Below are 17689 nucleotides of genomic sequence, written 5' to 3'. Positions count from 1 at the left end.
TGTTAATTGCTTTCTCTTTCACTCTCTAGTTTCTTCCACTCCTTCGCTATTGTTCTGTTATACCCCTCTTCTCTCCATACAAAGTCTTCATGCTGACCTTTTCTTTACCTCTGCTAATGTGCATGAGAGTAATATCTATCATTAGTACCAATCTGTCTGTGAATATGTGACACTCGCATAGTAGCGCTCCATCTTCTCCCATGCTGCAGTGGCCCTCTGGGGACCCTGGGCTGGAGGATAGAGACATGCAGTACATGCCTATGTGTGTGTGTGTGTGTGTGTGTGTGTGTGTGTGTGTTTGTGGACACTTTCCCTCACTGGGGGAAGGGAGTTTCTATCAGTGCAGGATTTTTTCTTACTGCATGCTCTGAGGATTGGATCTTTGGGGATTTGTCTGTATGTGTGTGAGTTGCTGGAGGTAGCAGAGTAAATGAATAGGTCCCAAGTGAATCAGTGAATTGGGCAGGCGTTGTTATTTTGGATGGTGCATGGCTATGAGACAGGGAGAATGCTGTCTCTTTCTCTGCTCCTGTTTACCTCGTGCTGCTTTCTTCTTTTCTTTAAAAAGAAGTCTTCCATCAAAAAATAATTGGACACCAGTTAGGTACCAATCACAATGGTTGATTGATTTAAATAGACAGCCATTGGTAAACAAATTACCATATCAACTGCCTGACCTTTTTGATCTTTTCCTCATGTATCATTTAAATGTAGTGGTCGTCTTTTATTTTGACAGAGAAGAAGAAGAAGCCTGTTTACTTCTCAAGTGGTTTGCAGTTTTAAGTCCGAGCCGGGAATATGACTATTCTCTCCAGTCAGTGTTATTAAATACTGACAGCTCATGAACATTAATTTCTGAAACAGTGTTGGGAATGTATATTTTATTGGAAATTATTTAACTCACAGGACAAAGAATGAAAAATGAGTGACCATCTCTACGGTAGCACAGACCAACATGTGATATGTTTGTTAGTAGTATCATGTGGCTATCTTAACGCCTTGTTGAGCTCAGCATTGTATTAATATTTCATTGGCCAGGCATGTGTGCGCTATTGCAGTCTATTGCAGTCTGTTCAGCATGTAAGATGGTGTCTTAATAGGAAGCAGGAAGTGTGTAAATTGGACAGTGTATGTACATGTCGATAGATAGTGTCAGTAAAGCCAGTCCTTTGTCCATGCCAGTCTCTCTGACCCCCCACAACACACAGACACACAAACACACACCATCACTCTCTGTCTCTGCCTATATCTCCCCCCACTGACGGCCTGTTAAATAGAAAGTAATTAGACGCTGGGACAACAACACAACCCAGAGACACCAGCCATATATCAGCTGTGTGTGTGTGTGTGTGTGTGTGTGTGTGTGTGTGTTTTCAAGCTGTAAGAATGTGTCAAGTGAAAGTGTTTGCTGTTGTGTGGAATAAAGAGGAAAGCGAAGCATCAGCATGTTAGGGTCTGGACCATTTGTGGCCTGTACTGCTTTATAACAAGAGAGAGACACATGATGGGACTGAGGGGAAGAGACGCACGGATGGATGAAGGGATCAATACATGTAAGGAAGGCTGAATGGATGGTGGGATGGACGAGTGGATATGTGGAGGCCAAAAGGGAGACAGCAAAGGATGGAAAGATAAAAAATAATGAGGGAGAAAGGGAATAAAATATAGGGGAAGATGAAGGGATGATTGTAGAATGAGAGGGATTTCAAATTGAAAGAGGAGGAGGGAAGTGAGGGATGGAGAAGAGTGGAGGAATGAATAAAGGGGGGAGTCAAATAAATGGAGGGAGGTGACAGATGAAGAGCTGATGGAGTAGAAGGATGGAAAACAAGTGCCCTTCACTTTAGGGTTAGATTGGAATAGATCCACTTGGCCAAATCCCAGGCCACTTGTCATTAAACGCTACCAATTAGATGGCATGCGTATTTGTGTGTGCGTGTTTGCACCATGCTTGAATTGTGGCACGGATTAAAGCAGTCAGACTGAGAGGACATAATAGGAGGGTAATATACACACATATGAATAGATGCACAGCATGCATTGTGAAATGGATGTGGCTGATGGATTTGACGAATATATTATAAAACAATTGTGTAAAAAAAAAGAAAAGAGAAGCTAATACATGTGTTTTTCCCAGAGTGCAGCAGAGTAACCATGCATGAATCCATCATAGTCACATCTTATCCTGCAAGCATCGGCACTGCAGCAGGCACAGCTGCCATTTTTACACAGAAATCCAATGGTAGATTTGAATTCATATCCTTCTTGTGGCTCCTTCTGATGAACATGAATCCACTGATTTGACTGAAATCATTATTATATTTATGATACAGTAAATTCCAGCACCTGAAACAGTGTTTTTGTGATCTACCACACATGTATCTTCATGCTGCATGGGAGATTTGAAGCATTCAGGTGCTTTTAATGGTATTTTTTGCAATACGGATGTAAGCTTAGCTTTCACGCGGTGAAAAACCAATTAGTGGTCTTCGAGTGGAGCTTTGTTTCATGCAGTTTATGCACTCGCACACACATGCACAAACACACACCTACACACCGATTCACACACAAATCTCCTGGGAGAGCTAGTCAAATGGTGAAACGCTTCGTCGTTCCACGGGTCACTGAGTCCACATCCCCCCCCTTCCCTCGTCTTGCACTGTCCCTGCCTCTCTTCTATTTCTCTTTTTCTCTCTCCCCCCTCTCACTTTCATTTCTGTAACCTGCTGCAGTTAATTGAAAGCCAATGATGTGAGAATATGGCTCTTTGACAGAGAGTGTGTCAGGTCGCAAGGTCTTTTCTCGCTCTCTCTTTAAAATCATAGAAATATATGTGACGCTAGATTAAAACAGAACAGAGCAAGACTTCTTATCTGAGCAGTTTTAGAGGTCTTTTATCGTATCATTAATATGGCTGCTGTGTATAACTCAGATTTGTCAGTAAATCTGCTTGTTTGAATTGTGGCTGCATGAATCTCAGAAAAGGAATTACACTGACACGTGAATATTTCTCCTAATAACAATAAATCAGTTTACTGTAGATGAATTACTACCTGCAGATTTACTGTCCCTGGGTTTCCCCCAACATCACTCTGACTTAATCTCTCTTCGCCTTTCTACTCCACGGTCAGTGTGTATTATATTGATGCTTTCATCAAAAAACGTATTATTAACTACATCTACATAATTCATTAGCTATATATGATTTAGTACTCAGCCTTATGTGCACTGCCTCTGCTACCAAATATAAATATATTTTACTTGACAAAGATGTTGATGCTCACAAGTGGTGATCAGTATTATAACAATTTGGCCATCAGTTAACCAGCATGTGACCTAACTAAAAAGAAGCTAAAGATGTCAGATAAATGTGGAGGTGTAAATAGCTGTAAATAACTGTCTTCTTATTGATATAAGTCCCTTTCATGTAAAGTGAAGTAGAAATTCAGCTTCTTATATGTCGTATTTCTGCTGGGGAAGAAAGAAAGCGTTAGAAAAGGGAGAAGACAAAGTTGGACACTAAACATTTTCTGAAGTGCCATGGTGCTGAGAGAAGCAGACAGCGACAGCCTGCTGTGTTGAAGTAAGAAATGAGAGCAAGGAGAACAGAAAGAGAAAGAAGGGAGATTAGAAAAGTTCAAGTTAAAAGGAGAGAACGAGTAAGAACATTCTGAGTGCAGAATAAATGGAACAGTGTGTTTATATATATATATAATATATATAATACTGACAAATATATATTAGTTTATTTTTTTATTTTTTGAGCTGAATGCTGCAGGGAATTGAGCAGCAAGAACGCAAATGAACCACTCCCCATCCAGATGTTACTACACATGTAACCAGCAGTGTATACATGTGTGTGGGTGTGTGTGTTGAAAGGTGTGTAATCGAGATCTATTCTGCAATTAGTATTTGCCATGGTTGTACTGCGGTGAATTAAAAGGGTGTAATTACGTATAGAACCATCCTTACATTTATCTGTTATTTAGTATATAGTTTTTATGTATTCACTTTATTGATGGGTGGCTTCTTGTCTTCCTTCTTTCCTCTCTCAGAGCTGCACAAAAGTTGAATTTAGCATCCAAGAAGAAGAAGCAGAAGACCGCCGCAGTCACAGCCCCAGTAACATCATCATCACCGTCATGTGACCCTCCTCTGTTCCCCACTAATTTTAGTGCTGCCCTGTTGACGGTTCCACCCCCGGCTCCACCCTGCCTTCTTCGTGCAGCCAACAAAATCAAAGATACCCCTGGACTTGGAAAGGTAAATGAAAAATATATTTTATTTGGCTGCAGTGTTGGTAGGAGTCTTGATTCTTGCAAAAAAGAGTTAAAGAATATGACAATGAACCTATGTGTCACTCTGTGTATGTGTATCTGTATTTGTTCCTAATGTTCAAGGACAATGTTGATTAACCTCCACTCATTTTGAAAATTCATCCACTATTTATCTCCTTATTTATTTCCAAGCTTTGGTTGGATGCCTGGATATGCCTGGACATTGCTTTGATGAGTCTCATTTAAGTACCCAAAATGTTGCTGTTTTTCCACTGGCTAGAAGTTAGTCGGACAGATCATTTGCAATTCATTAAATTCAAGTATTCACAAAGGCCCAGACACATTTTGTAAGATATAAAGTTTGTTATAATAAATTTGAGCTCCAACTCATCTTGTGTTAAAAAACATTGTTCTTAAACTAGTCAACTATTTTCTCACTGTTTTTCATAAAGTGGTGAATCTCGCCACATCCTTACCAGTCAAGCTTTTTACCTATGGAATGTGACAAACAGATTGACAGCACATTGACTTTCCCACCCTTTTGTTGGAATGTGTTGCAGGCATAAAATGCCTAATGAACGTATATATAAAAGAAAAAAAATATATAGTTAATACTTTCAATCAGTTTGAACATTAAATATCTTATTTTTGTACTATATTCAACTGAATATAGGTCAAAAAAGATTTAAAAATTCATTGCATTTTAATTTACGTAGAATTCCAACTTTTTTGGAATCAGGGTTGTAGCTTATACCAACTTTCTGCCCTCAAGGTATATTACTGCTAGTTAAAAAAATATGGTAATGCTAATATTAGAGTAAAGGTCCAAGGTTTATGCATGAACATGATTAACTAAGAATGTAACAGAGCAAACTATTTAGCTAACAGTGTTGTTGAATGAATTGTGTGTGTCTTTAAGTATGGTGGGTCTTGGATTAAGACGTTGGTGTTTTGTTACCCTACCTCTGCGTTCAAGGTAGACTGGTCCTGTTGTGCTGCCTCTATGTGTACACTTGTACCCACAAATGAACCAAAACATGGGAACGAATTGTATCCTGTATGCACAAAATTGCATTTCAAGCAGTCAACATAGTCAAAACATGGCCTTTAATCCTTTTTTCACTTTATGCCACTCCGAGGCTCTCTAGATTTTATGCACATGAATGTGAAAACAGTTGTATTGTAGTGGCTGTAGTATTTTATCATGACCTTGGCCACTTTATCTGAATGTGTTGAATGCATGTGCTGGTATGTGTGTGCGTGTGTGACACCCCTGCTGTACCATAACGGAATGCAGCCTAATGGTTACCACGGTAACACATCTCAGGCTGACAAAAGTCATCTGTCACCGTTGCCATCGGTTGGTAAAATGTGTGTGTGTGTGTGTTGTGGATGCAGGGGGTGGAGCTTCTCAAGTGTGTGCAATATTGATCGTCCATGTAATGAGTTTTTAGTGCCCCCTCCTCCACAGTTTGAGTGAGAGGCTCACTGACTGTGTGCGTGCCTGTGTGTGTGTGTGTGTGTGTGTGTGTGTGTGTGTGTGTGTGTCCTCACTGATAGAAAACAAATGCCTATGGAGGACAAAATCAAACAGACATGACACAGAAGTGTCCATTACCAAACACAGAGAAGGAGAGGGAACCCTACAAATGTCTGGTTGTGTTTTTGTGTACAAAGGTGTGCATACTGTGAGATCATATCTGTCTGTGTGTACTTGCATACATGTGTATCTTTTTTTTTTCTTTTTTGCCTAAGTAAGAGGGCAAAAGAGCCGTGACATGAAACAATGTCTAAATAGAATAAATCAGAGAATTTGCATGTGTTATGTGACATGTGCTACTGTACAACCACTCATCTATTGAAGCACTTTAAGTTTAATGTGTGAAAATGTGTATGTGTGTTGACATTCATATTAATTCTAGATTAGAGGACAAACCCACTCACTCAGTTCAGCTGAGTTTGAAACGAGATGTATATGTAGTAATGTTAGATTGATCCATAAACTTTTAGTCAGACAAAATGCAGAATTTCTCACACACTACTTGTTTGCCATGTCACTCTCTACAGTACTGCAATCAAGCAAAGCACATTTCAGTATTAAAAATAATATTATAATAATAATATAAGTATAAAAATATAAAGATAAAGCAGTCATAATGTACTTAAGTGTGACAAAATCCATATAGGTATAAATTTGTATTCTTGATATTTTGAACAAAACATTGTATCATATTGTGTTTCATATTTTCTGATTATTTTTTGTGTTTTTTTTTTTTTATCCATCCTTTTAGGCTCTATCTCTGTTTATCTCCATATGGAGGTGACAGATGTCTCCTCAGTTGTCAGGGAGACTGATTCACACTCACATATTTACAAGCACTCACACACGCACACAACAGCCAAATAAAACTTACATTATGCACCCCTGCACGAAAACGTCATCATACATTATGAACCACACAAAAACACTTCTTCGCTCAGTCCATCTGTCTCATTATACCACTCTGGCTTCTGTTTCATCCCACTATGATCCTCTGTGATCTTGTGAAAGAAGTGATTAGTCTGTCTGGCCCGCCTTGCTGTGTACAAATTCCTGCTGCTATGACTGTTTAATTAGACACCCCCCTTTTCACAGTCATGTGGACTTCTCACAGTAATCATTCTAGTGTGATCTGTGTTATGGTGGATCTTTGATTAAGGTGTCCAGTAGTTTTATCTGTGACTTCAGCTATGCAGCTATTTTATCTTTCTGTTGCCCTGCTGGCAGCAAACCATCCAATCCCAACATACCCAGGCTTGCTATTTCCCTTGATTCCAGTCTTTAAGCTAACCGCCTCCATGCTGTAACTTCTTGAGTTCTGAATATGAATTTTTCAATTCCCTGTTTAATTAGTGTTTCTGACATGTTTTCTGATAAGCATTCATCTCTGTCAATTCTGTGGTTTGAAATTAAATGGGGAATAAAAGAAGGAAAGGACATCATGGTACCAAGACAGCAAGACTTTCTGGTATTTGGAACATAACAAGGCTCTCCTGTGAAATCAGTTAAAGCTTGCCAAGACTTAATCAAACACACACTCAGATCCTGCACACACACACACACACACACACACACACACACACACACACACACACACACACGTGAAAACATATGGGAAGAAAATGACTGTGGTGACATTTCTCCAGTAAAAATGTCACCTGCAGTGGGGGTCGCCCCCTGCTGAAATGGCATTTGCAAACATTCACGCTCACACACACGCACACATGCATGCACACAGGCTTGCATGCTCACAAATTCATAGGATTATAGTGTACAATGAAAGATGTCAAGGAAGCAGCAAAGCCCCTGGTGAAAGTGTGTATGATACATCACATCCTGCAAAATACATGGGCTTGTCTGCGAGTGTGATGGGGGGTTAGTGTTCTCCCCGATGTTAATATGGCAGAAAACAGATTGAGACATCACAGCTAAAGCCAGGGGAAATCAACCTGCACAGGTCAGATGTACTGCATGTGTGTGTGTGTGTGTGTGTGTGTGTGTGTGTGTGTTGCACAAAGAGAGAAAGAGTTCAGCCTTCTTTCATCCAGGGATGTCAAATTAAATAGGGTCCCTCAGTGACACTCTGAGTGACGTCTGTATCTCAAACTCCCCTCTGTTATTTCTATACACGATGATCCTCTACATGTTGTTGGTAAGCTCCGTCTCACTTTAATCAAATCAGCCAGCTGGGAGCTTTCCATTCAGACCCCTGACTGCAGGGGGAGATGTGTATCAGTCAAGGAAATTAAGCTGTGCATCTATTATCACTTAGAGTTACACAGTCACAGCAGACTAACTCGGATGAAAACTGAAGATTTGTAAAATACTGAGGATTTGAAAGATTGAATAAAACCAATCTTCATCTGTAACTGAGAAAGATATCTTATTTTCTGACCTTGGATCTTCAATCACTGGGTCTAAAATGGGTTTTATCTGCTATGGGTTTCATGGAAGTTCACACGTGTCATTCAGCAGCAGTTTAGACAGACTAATGCTAAATTATGAAATTATAATTCCTTCTCTCTGCCCAACTTGCACTTCACTGTCACTTTATAGCAAAGGATATGAATGTTAGTCGGTCCACCATTTTGGTCCAAACCATATCTCAATCTTTGTTGAAATGTCTTTGTTTATTTCTGAGAGAAGACTTCTTTAAGTAATAAATTGGCTCATCCTTGTTGAATTACACCCAAATACAAACCTCAGTTGAGTTGTAAGATCTCTGCATTACTTCCAACTGAGAACAGCCAACATGGATCTTGTGACACTGTGAACACGTTAAGATAACATTATACCTGCTCAGCTAGTACAGTTTTCTCTTCATCATTTTTCCCCACTGGAAAATCACCCTAAAGGACACTTTACCATGTTTTCATGCACGTACTACATAAAGTCTCTAAGTACAAGACTCTTGTCCCAGGTCTTCCCAGGGCTTAAATTTTCTTCTTTAAGCTTGCTGCACTTTATCCTCAGTTCTGCTTATAACTGATCTATTGTACATACATGTCAGAAGAGGGATGAAGAATATTAAAAACATTATAAAGCTTTCTCTCCTCTCCACTCGAGTGAATGAATAAGACTTCTTTAGTCCTACCATCCCTTTATCCCTCCCCTGTTGGTTTTTCTCCATATCTGAATGACAACGAAGGACTGTGGGAGTTTTTTTCCCCCATCTCTTTCATCTTTGCAGCCACCATTTTGCACACACACATGCACATTCACAGATTGCGACTTGACCTTGGGGAAAAATGATACCATGACAGTTAATCAATTTTTAATAGCAGCTACGATACCTCTCAGGCCACAAGCCATGTGCGTCTGTGTCATGAATGAGCATACGCAAGTATATTTTCCATGGGCATTTGTGTGTCTTCAGAGTGTCTGTGTGTCTTGTATCTAAATGAATGAGTGAGTCTGTTATGGGAATCCAGTAGCCACTTTGTTCCACCTTGTAGCTGAAATATTAATGCTGTCAGTATTGACACACACACACACACACACACACACACACACACACACACACACACACACACTTACAAACTGTAAAGCCTTCTCAGACTAATTTGTGATTTGGGGCTATATAAATGAAATTGACTTGAATTTGGTAATAGACGTGAACCACGTAATTTCAACCAATTTTACTCCCGACTGATCAGTTTATCACAAGAAATGCTTCTGTCACTCACTGTGTTAAATGAATAAATATTTGTTTTGCTTATGATGAATGCAGTTAAATTGTTTTAAAAAAGCGAATTAAAAAGATAAATCAATGTCAGACAATGGCAGATTGGTTTCGAGATTACATTTCGGCCAATGCGTTCTGCCTCTTTTGCTCTCCACATAGACTATTTGCAACCGAAGCTCACTTAAAAGTGATCGGTCAGTACTGTTCACACTACGGCAGAAACCAGAACGCTGCAAACTCTTGGTCCCTCGCCTACAGACTCTGTGTTCATATGTAGTCTGTATGCAAGGCTCTGTTTACAGAGATTATGGCTTTGATAAGACCATTGAGACCAAAGTGACATTTTGTTGAACATTTAATCCTGTTAGCGTTCACATAGTTAACTTAACTTAGACCGTCCAGTTCTTTGTTTATTTCTGAGAGAAGACTTCTTTTAAGTAATAAATTGGCTCATCCTTGTTGAATTACACCCAAATACAAACCTCAGTTGAGTTGTAAGATCTCTGCATTACTTCCAACTGAGAACAGCCAAACATGGATCTTGTGACACTGTGAGCTGAGCTGGAATGAATAAATTAGTTAAAATTAGAATTGATCTGAAGCCTGAACTTGCTATTCCCATATGGTATTTGTATCTATCTCGCTGTACATGTGTTTGCACGAATATGTCTTTCTACAGTCTTTGGGAACCAATTAGAGTTCAGTCTCAGTCTCTTATTGATTTTCCAGCCAATAGTAATGAAGCACTGCTGTGAGGTACTATTGAACAATCTTGTCTCAGCTCAGTGTTGCTTGTTGCGGTTTAGCTGAATTCCTTTACTTAAATTGGCTGAAATGCTTCATTGTGCCTGAGTGTGGAGTATAAAATGGAGGAACCGGAAGCTTTATAGCCAAGAGAATACATTAGGGGTCAGTTTCTCAGGGAGGAAAATGTGACTCCTTGCCTCAACATCTGTCATAGCATGTACCCTTTAGCATGGGAATTAACCCTCAAGCTGTTCCAGGCATGATCAGCGGACCTATATGTCAGACACAGTGGTATTGTAGTTTAAAAAAAGACACAGCATATGCTTTTGTATGTTGAACACTGTTATCATGCATGCTTAGACACACAGTACAGTAGAACACAGATATCGATTGTTCTCCAAATCAAGTAGAAGTTAAATATTCCCACTGAGACTTGAAGAAAAAGAGTCAAAAAGAAACACTCTCTCCGGCATTTCTTTCTTTTTTTCCCCTTGGTTTTCATTTCAGCAGCTCACAAGCTTACATCAGTATTCACTGCAGCAAGAAATGTGAGAGGAAAGAGGGAAGTATAGAGAGAGGCTGTGATTTGTCTTGTCATTTGTTCTGAGGATGAAGGAGAAAGTGAGACGGGGATAGGAGGGAGATGAGCCAAAGAGAGAAGGGAGGAAACAGAGGGAAAAGAGTGGGTGGCTGCTATCGAGCAAATACAATGTTTCTCAAAAATAAAGAGAGACTGATGATGGGAAGGGTCTATAGGTGTTGTGGGAGTGGGAAGCAAAAGTGGAGGGGAAGAGAGGGATGAAGGGATCAAGAGGTGGACAAAGTGTGAGATCACTGTGGGAGCGATGTGTTAGTATCTTAGAGTCATTACTGACCTATTTCTCTCTCGGTACTCTCTCTTTTCTGAAAACAAACACCGCTAACTCTTTCTCTTTCCCTTCTTTTTTCATGAAGGACACAGGATCCATTAGCTTTGTCTTTATCCTGCATATATGTACCTGCATGTCACAGTGGCTGCAAGCAGCACTTTGCAACATGTATTGATTCCCAAGTGGAACTAGGCCAAGGCTCCTCTGAGAATATCGTAGGTGTGGATTTGAGTACACGTGCAAACACGTGAACTTACTTAATGAAAATCATAACCAGACAAAAAAAATGGCAACTTTTAAGATGAGGATGTGGCATTATGAAAGTTGTTGTTTTGATTGTTAAAGAAATTCTATTGCTGATGAAAATCGTAATTCGGGCAGAAATTTTTCCCAGACAAGGCAATGTATTAGATTACTTCACATTATGTCACGTTTGTTGACTTATTTCCTCACTCTCTGACATATTTGGTGTACGTATCCTGTGTTTACACAGAAGTGTAAGAAGTAAGCAAGGAAGGAAACACACTACAATAAAACCTGAATATAATTATGTATTTCTCTGGGTTTGAACATTGATCAATGAATTGCGGTACACAACTCAAGAAAATGTATGTAGGCACAGTGTTTATAGACATTTTTCATGCAGAAATGTCACATATGATAATATGTGTTTAAAGCTGGCATTAATTGTGTTGATGCACCAGTGCACCAGATGTTAATAGTTTGGTAAAGTAGGAAATGAGGTTATTGACTCCACGTATGACTCTTGCTATTTCACAATATTTTGAGAAACAGACATCACATCATGGACCCGTTCATACCTTACACACACGCACATACATACACACACACACACACACACACACACACACACACACACACACACACACACACACACAGCAGCAACTCTCCTTCTTTCACACTCTCAGACATGAGGAGGAAATGGGCTCTCAGGAGGGAAGACTTTATGAGTTACGCCTTGTAAAGCGTGCAACGGTAAAATCCTTCCCCCAGGCTCTTACTGATCTGATGGGCTCTTTTATTGGGGTCAGGAGAGGGCGTAGCACTGAATTTAGTGTGTGTATGTGTGTGTGTTTGTGTAGTGTTAAGAAACTCTTGACCTGACATTAAGCCGTCATAGATTTTCCAGGTCACCAAGGTTACGTATTTATTGTATTCAGCTGGAATCTCAGTTTATCTCACGTCATCTATGGACACACTTTTAAATTTACCTTCATCTTAGAAAGACTTTAACACAAACACTCACATGCACACTCGTTTGCTTTATTGAACCAACTCTCTTAAATGGCCTATGGTTATTGAATGATGCAACCAAAGGAAAGCCTGTTAATGTGCTGTAGGTGTGTGTATGTGGCAGATGGAGAGAGTGAGAAATGTTTATATAAACAGCTACATAGTATGAGCTCTTAGCATGTTATTTGCCTTTGTGCTTTTTACACATCAGTATATTAGTTACCATCAGGCTTTTATGCTTTATTTTGATCAAATATCATTGTGTGTTCAAATTTCAGTATGACCTTGTTTGGGTTGCCTTTGGTTCTTTGACTCAGGACCATGAAATAATTTATTGCAAATCACTGCTACAAAAAAAGGAAGCAGATTTTTAAAATATTATTTGTAGAAAATTGCTTTATATACATACTGTATGTTATTGACTCAAGCCCCCCGCGACCCTGATAAGGGTCACAGAAAATGAATGGATTGGTAAACGTGTGTTATTGATCTTATCTACCAGCACAGAAACATGGTCGGAGATAATCAACTAATAATACAATTTACTTGAGAAATAAAGCCAAACACAAACATGAATATCCAATGACAAAGACAGATACTCATCCAATATGATCCAAAGATGAGTTTTTTCTCTTGCCACTAACTTGTGTTCATTGTTTACCCATTTTTATGATCATATCTGAGTAAGTAAATAAATATATAGTTGAACTTACTAACAATCTTCTCTTTATTCTGTGAGCACTCTATCTCCGAGTGCAAAGGGATTTGGAGTGTTTTGGGATTACTGTGTGATTTGTAATCCCATGGTGGTGTTTAACTGGAAGCGCAGTGTAGAATCACTCTTCAGACGATGATTCATCCGCACTAACAAGAACAAACAGACAAAAGATCTCTCCTCCTCTCTCCTCTTCCCTCTTAGGAGACATATAAACACAGTAGTCTTTTCATCTGCCCTGCACCTCAGAGCCATGTCGACAAAATCCTTCCCTGTTTAGAAAACACAGGGTACAGAAGAGACTTCCCTTTTTCATTTTTAAGGAATGTTTTGTCGCAGTATACTAGTTGAGTTAGCACACATTGAATAATGTAACAATAAGTACTATCTATGATAGATGTGAGGACTTATTCTTGCACATATACTTGAATATTCTGCACTATTCTCCATCCTTTGATTCTCTGTATCATAATTAGATTAGGGAGTAGAAGGACACACAGATGCTGTAGCCTCATTCAGGATTTTTTTAAAGGATGAGGATCGAGGGTCAGACTGAACATGCAGCACCTCCCCAAATAAATGGTCTAGTCTCACAGAAACCAAAACTAATGATGCATTCATGCAGTTTCTGTCAACCCATAGCACCAAGAATGTAAGGATGAGAAATTGCATATGGACTGCTGTCAGCTGCTTTGCTGTTTAGAGGGAATTCATCTCTTTACATCTGTCATGATTTAAACTGTCTTGGCCAAAACAATCCTAATGTTTTGTGCCATCAGCATTCCAAGCTGTGGTCAATTTACCGTGAGCTTGATTTGGATTTCTTGCCATTGTTCATGTTCTCAGTTGTGCTCAGTTTATTCCATCTACGTGTACAAAAAAGATGATACGGGTGAGGACGTGTGGTCCTCAGAAACTAAACAGTCAGAAACGTAAAGCATCAAATACTAAAGGTTCTCAGAGATCAAAACATTTGTCAAAAAAAATGTAAATTGCAAAAAAATATTTTTATTGCATCTAAAGAACTAGAAGCAAATTTGTCCAATATTAGATTAAACTCATAACTTCAAGCTCTTACTCAAGCAACTTGGGAGAGGAGTGAAAAAACAGACACTATATACAATTGTATTTTCACCTAAAGTATGTGATACCTACTTTAGTGTGGTTGCAGAGGTTAGAAGAGGAGTTTTTAAAAGCAGAGTTCTTTGTGTTTTTTGTGAGGCACAGCAAGCTCTTAGATTTCCGTATAAAATTGTGGCCAGGGGTTGATGCTGAAAACTGCTTCTTAGACTGGGGCTTCATCATCAGTGCTATGATGGTAGTGCTTGTTTTATTTTATTTTTTTAAAAGGAGCATGAGTACTATTCATTCCTTAAAATATACTTTTTTACTCAAATACGTTGTAATCTGTTACTATCCACCCTTGCAGTCTGTCTAGTATTAAACCACACCTGTAGCTCATGCTGTAGCTGCCAGTAGTTCCTCATAGGATGCTGATTGGTCTGTAACCATGTGCAACATTTTACTAAGACAACCTAATTAACTTATTCCTTACTTATTTCTATCCCCAGTGTCACAGTGTAAATATAAGTGCATTTAATGATGAGGGCAGCTCAGATCAGTCTCTGAGACAGTTGGTGTGGTTAAGACTGAATCTAAAAAGCACTCATTGCACCTGACACTCCAATCCAATCCAATCATCTGCTTTAATTAAGCCCTTTTCCCAACTTTCAGAAGGGAAAATCTGTGTTAAGTCTTCTGAATAATCATGTAGTGGGAAGAAATATTTAGTGACAAACATGGCGAGAGGAAGACACACCAGGGTGAATCAGTTAGAGATCAAAGGAATGAGAGAGACAAAGACTAATTCACCCAGGTGAGCCAGAGGAGGAGAAGAAGAGAGCATTAATAAACTGCAAGAAGACACCTCAAACTTTAAAAATATCTCTAACTAACAGAGAAAAGGTTGTTTATATGTTAAAATGTTCTGGAGCTCACTGAGATTCGATGACGCAGCGCTTTGCTTCCTCTCATATCAAAGAAAACAACAGCAGCTGTCAGGCGGTAAATTGCGGCTGCTAACAGTTTGTGACAGGAGTGGGAGGAAAGGAAGAGTGAGAGGAGGAGAGAGAGCTGAAATAGGATTCTCACACTTCAGGCTTTTGATATGTGGCAGTGAGCTGTAGGTAGAGAGGAGGGTAGAAGAGAGAAAGAGGATTTAGGATAGAGGGTGAAAGAGATAAGAAAAGAGTGACAGGTAAAGAAGGCAAACGGAGAAGGGCGGGAGAAAGAGCATTTAGGGTGAATGAGATTATAAAGAGAGGGAGAGAGGGAAAACATGTTCATATTCATGTAAGTCTTACCACAACTAAAAAGCTGAACTCTTTGGGAGTCTTTGCCGCTGCTGAGGTCCAGATACCTTCTAACAACAATCCTTAAGGATTATCAAATCATAGTTTTGAGTCAGGGTAGGTTTACTTAGAAAATCTTTCAGTGCCGTGAAAGTGTAAGTGGGTAAGAATAAGCAGTGATGCCAACATGGCTGAGGTGATGGAGAAAAACCATCAGAAACAAAGAAGTGCACTACAGTTATATATCTAAGAAACTGCAAAGACATCATCAAAAGTTTAAAAATGAAAGAATTTTAGTACTCCCCTCTTGTATCCAGACGAGAAGTAAAATGACAAAACCAACTAATTGTACAGTGCTGCTGTTCTCTTGAACTTGAGCATATGTATCTGTATTGTGTTTTTGTGAGGGATAAAGCTGAAAATGTCTTGACTGACTGTTGTTTGACTTGTATATCTGTTTTCTGCGTCTTACCCTCAGGTGAAAGTGATGGTGCGGGTGTGCCCAGTGTCTCAGTCGGATGCAGCTGAGTCCAGTTCCTTCCTTAAAGTGGATCCCAGGAAGAAACAAGTCACCATCATGGACCCATCAGCCAATCAGACACCAAGTGTTCCCTCCCAGAAAAGAGCGGCAGCCAATCAGGTCCCTCCAAAGATGTTCACCTTTGATGCTGCGTTCCCTCCTGATGCATCACAGGTAAGAGAAAAGAAGAGTTTGGAAAGCCTGAAAGACATACATGTTTTTATAAAATAAAGATATATACAGAAAACTGGACTTCAAGTTGTAATTCGAAGTGAGAGATATTTCTGACAGCTAAAATATCTTATTTGGCTCAAATTAACTCAAATTAGCTCAACTCAAGTGTCAACAGACTTGTGACAAACTTGCTGCAAAGCCACCATCACTGGCACTTTAATCTAAATTAAATCCAATACTGAAGGACAGTTTGATAAATGCAGAAATATGAAACTGTAGCCAGCAGCCGGTTAGCTTAAAAGATTTGAAGCATGGGGCTAACTGCTAGCCTGGCTCTGTCCAAAGTTAAAAAAGAAATCCAGCTACCAGCACCAGGATGTCTCTGTGCCCAGCCAAGGAAGGGTTCCAGCACATAATACCATCCAAAACCACAAACTGTTGTTTTTACATTCCTGTTTGTATACAGATTTTTTTTCATGTTACATGTTTGTTTCATTCATCACGCAACTGTTACAAATGGATGGCTCTTTTTAGAATCATTTTAAATTTATCTGGTGTGACTAAATCGCTAACAATCAGAATAACTATCCTGGAATAATACACAAATTCTCCCAAAACGAGATAACTCTAAGCTTTCCTGTTCTTTCCATTCTGCACCTAATGTGAATACAGCATTCACAGAGCAAAACACCCATCATCGAAACTTGTTAGATGTAACATTACATTATTTATAAGTAATAAATAAATAAGGAATTATAAATATAATTTATAAAGGGAAAAACACTAATGCTCAAATAAATAGAAGTAAGAATAAATAAGAAGTAAATAGACACTTTTAATTTGGATTTGAATGAAGGTGTCTATTTACTTCTTGCATGTCTGTGCATATGCTCAGGTATGTATGTTTATTTTTGACCCTGTTCGTATACATCTCGTCATTCCTCTCTCTCTCTCTGTCTGCCTGTTGCTAGGCGGAGGTGTGTGCGGGAACGGTTGCCGAGGTGATTCAGTCGGTGGTGAATGGAGCAGATGGCTGTGTCTTCTGCTTTGGACACTCCAAGCTGGGTAACACTCGCACACACATGCACACAGACTGCAAAATCAGAAGTGTGGCTTGTGAGTCATCTTTAATGTGTGTGTATGTGTGTGTGTGTGTGTGTGTGTGTGTGTGTGTGTGAGTGTCATTGTGTCAGTCTTTCACTTGGCCGTCTCTGCACTGGCCCACATCTATCAGAGAGAGAAAGAAGAGGATTACTGCTGAAAGCATTCTCAGTCTGCTCTGTCTGTGTTTCTGTCTTCTTTCACTCGCTCTAATCCTTCTGAAGCTGTTTTTTTTTTTTTTTAGAGAAGCTGTCTTAAAAAGGGTCAGGACCTCGAACTGCACACTGCAACATGTCTGGACCCACACACATGTACTGGCACAATCACCCACCACACACACATACAGACATGTTCCTTAACCCTGGTTCAGCCCCTGGTGTGTTTAGCCTTGTACATGCAAGCAGCATTATGCTTCTTGGCTTGTGATCTTCAGACATCCAGTTGGAGTTTGTTAGT

General features: G+C 39.5%; 1 protein-coding gene across 1 annotated transcript in view; it reads left to right on the top strand.

The window, feature by feature from the left end:
* kif26ba (kinesin family member 26Ba) overlaps window positions 1–17689 on the top strand; it is a 77885-nt gene that overhangs the window by 37000 nt on the left and 23196 nt on the right. The window contains exons 5-7 of the mRNA XM_019262413.2: window positions 4056–4263; window positions 15917–16132; window positions 17104–17197. Coding sequence (XP_019117958.1) covers window positions 4056–4263; window positions 15917–16132; window positions 17104–17197 — 518 coding nt within the window. The remainder of the gene's footprint in view (window positions 1–4055; window positions 4264–15916; window positions 16133–17103; window positions 17198–17689) is intronic.

This window comes from Larimichthys crocea, chromosome VIII (assembly GCF_000972845.2).
Source record: "Larimichthys crocea isolate SSNF chromosome VIII, L_crocea_2.0, whole genome shotgun sequence".
Classification (NCBI taxonomy): domain Eukaryota; kingdom Metazoa; phylum Chordata; class Actinopteri; family Sciaenidae; genus Larimichthys; species Larimichthys crocea.
The sequence above is the reverse complement of the archived record's forward strand: the minus strand, read 5'-3'. Positions and strand labels throughout refer to the sequence as shown.